This window comes from Propithecus coquereli, unplaced genomic scaffold (genome assembly GCF_000956105.1).
Source record: "Propithecus coquereli isolate 6110/MARCELLA unplaced genomic scaffold, Pcoq_1.0 Scaffold81, whole genome shotgun sequence".
Classification (NCBI taxonomy): Eukaryota; Metazoa; Chordata; class Mammalia; order Primates; family Indriidae; genus Propithecus; species Propithecus coquereli.
Genome location: NW_012154285.1, coordinates 4,376,118 through 4,378,488, shown reverse-complemented (window position 1 = coordinate 4,378,488; position 2,371 = coordinate 4,376,118). Strand labels below are relative to the sequence as shown.

The 2,371-nt window shown below is 40.4% G+C and overlaps 1 protein-coding gene across 1 annotated transcript in view; it reads right to left on the bottom strand.

The window, feature by feature from the left end:
* The window catches only part of VPS33A (vacuolar protein sorting 33 homolog A (S. cerevisiae)), a 29,314-nt gene that overhangs the window by 9,755 nt on the left and 17,188 nt on the right, over positions 1-2,371 (bottom strand). The window contains exons 6-7 of the mRNA XM_012663410.1: positions 2,221-2,288; positions 1,047-1,184 (exon numbers count right to left, since the gene is read on the bottom strand). Of these exons, the coding sequence (XP_012518864.1) occupies positions 1,047-1,184; positions 2,221-2,288 (206 nt within the window). The remainder of the gene's footprint in view (positions 1-1,046; positions 1,185-2,220; positions 2,289-2,371) is intronic.

The window sequence follows — 2,371 nt, the reverse complement described above, 5'->3', positions numbered from 1 at the left end:
AAGAGCAGAGCTGAAACCTGGATCCAGTCAGTCCCGCTCCCCAGTCGCTGTACGTAAATATCCTCTGTTTATATACACAAGCAGGGGGTCTGGAAGGAAGGAAACCAACCTGCTGACAGTGGTTACCTCTGGGGAGGGAAATGGGGACGAATGGGGTAGAGGGGATGTTCACATTTGCCCCATATACTTCTGCATTATTTGAATATATATATATTTTTTCTTAGAGATAGGGTCTCACTGTATCACCCAGGCTGGTCTTGAATTCCTGGGCTCAAGCGATCCTCCTCCCTCAGCCTCCCGAGTAGCTGGGACTACAGGCTGGGACTACAGGCATGTGCCACCACACCTAGCATTATTTGAATTGCATGAGAATGCATACTTAAAAATGACAAAAAAATATTAATGAATGCTTAATTTTAACAATAATGTACTTAACTAGTAACAGCATCTACTCTTACATTTTCAAACAGAGGAGAGATATTTACAGACAGAGGAGAGAATTTTTAAAATAACAGTGAGTTTTTCCTTATTATAAAGTAATACAGGCTTAAATTAAGCAAGCCTGCTAAGGCACTATTATCAGAAATTTGCAGAAAGTTCTATTCCTCCATCGCATAACTGCCTAATTAAGAACATGGGTGCTAGACTCCAGTTGCCTGGGTTTTAGCGCTGGCTCTGCCACTTACCAGCTGGGTGACCTTGGTGAGTTACCTAACTAGTCTGTACCTCAGGTTCTTCATCCATAAAATGGGAACAATAACAGTATCTAACCCCCAGGGCTGCTGTGAAGATTAAGCAAATGAATATACATACACGAAGCTCTTCCAATAGACCCTGGCACATAGTAAATGCTCAATAAATGCTAGCTATTATTATTATTATTACACAAATACAATAAACAATGATAGATACCAAGACGAAATCCTCTAGGTATTAAAAAATTAAAAAGATAGTGGTAACAATACATCAAAATAGCAGCTTTGTGAAGTATTTTTTTAAAACATGCTTTCCCCCTTGGTGAATTAATAATTAAAACATATACTGACCTGGAGAATTTCTCTTTTGTAATAATCCAAGACTTTTTGTTTGAGTCCACTGTTACACACAGACTGGAGGCACACTAGTCTTAACACCTTGATCAATGGATGTTTTTGGGCGATACAATCCTCGATGTAATTGTTGACCTAGAAATAAGGTTGTGTATGCACACGCCAAGCGTCTGGTCTGGGGACTCAAAGAACTTGCTGTTTACTATCATATTTTTCAAAGTCAAATGAACATGATGTGTAGGAGAATGGTTCATTATTTTCACATTCCCTAACCCTGCCCTGAAATAGCAGCCCCAGCCCTGACCCCACACAAACACACCAGTCATCGGGCTGCATCCCTGGAGCCCAAGGCCGGTGAGGATAAAACCAGTCAACTCGAATGCCTGTCTTGACACGTCTGTCTCCACGGACAACTTTCTGAGAGGCAGCCAAATGTTTGGGGCTCCTGGGGCTTGTGTAACCTAGCCTCTTTAAGTAATATCAGCACTTTATCTAGCAAAAAGTAACAAGAATTTTTTATAAGTTAGGAACTTTCTTAAAGTGAATAAAATTTACTAATAGAGCTGGATATTTAAAAGAATTATATAAGAAATTCTCTCAAAAAAGCAACTATCTGTTACGATCCTTAAAGATCTTTGATGTTAGCTGACGAGTCTCATCTCACCATGGATGGCAGAAAGTGTCTTGCATAGAGTAATGTTGCATATCTGTTACTTGATAAAATCTGTATTTTCACGTTTTGCATTTGCTCTCAAAAATATTTAGGCAAGGCATAGGAATCAAAGCACTTGCTCTTCTGGCTATAATCTTATTTTATTTTATTTTTTTTTGAGACAGAGTCTTGCTTAGTTGCCCCAGCTGGAGGGCAGTGGTGTCATCATAGCTCACTGCAACCTCGAACTCCTGGGCTCAAGGGATCCTCCCACCTCAGTCTTCTGAGTAGCTGGAACTACAGGCCCCTACCATGATGCCAGCTAACTTTTCTATTTTTAGTAGAGATGGGGTCTCACTCTTGCTCAGGCTGGTCTCGAACTCCTGAGTTCAAGCGATCCTCCCGCCTCGGCCTCCCAGAGTGCTAGGACTACAGGCGTGAGCCACCACGCTCTGCCTATAATCTTATGTTTGAAAAACTTTCAACTATTTTTTAGAAGAGTTTTTTTTGCCCACATACCTTATCAGTGTCTATTCCAGACATAAACTCCTGTTCCACTGTTAATTTGTCAAAGAAGTCTTCAGAAGCTGAAAGGTAACGGGCAAATGTGCAAGTTAGAAATTAAACGTTAATTTATTTGAATGGTGGTGTGTTTTTATACACAAAGTAC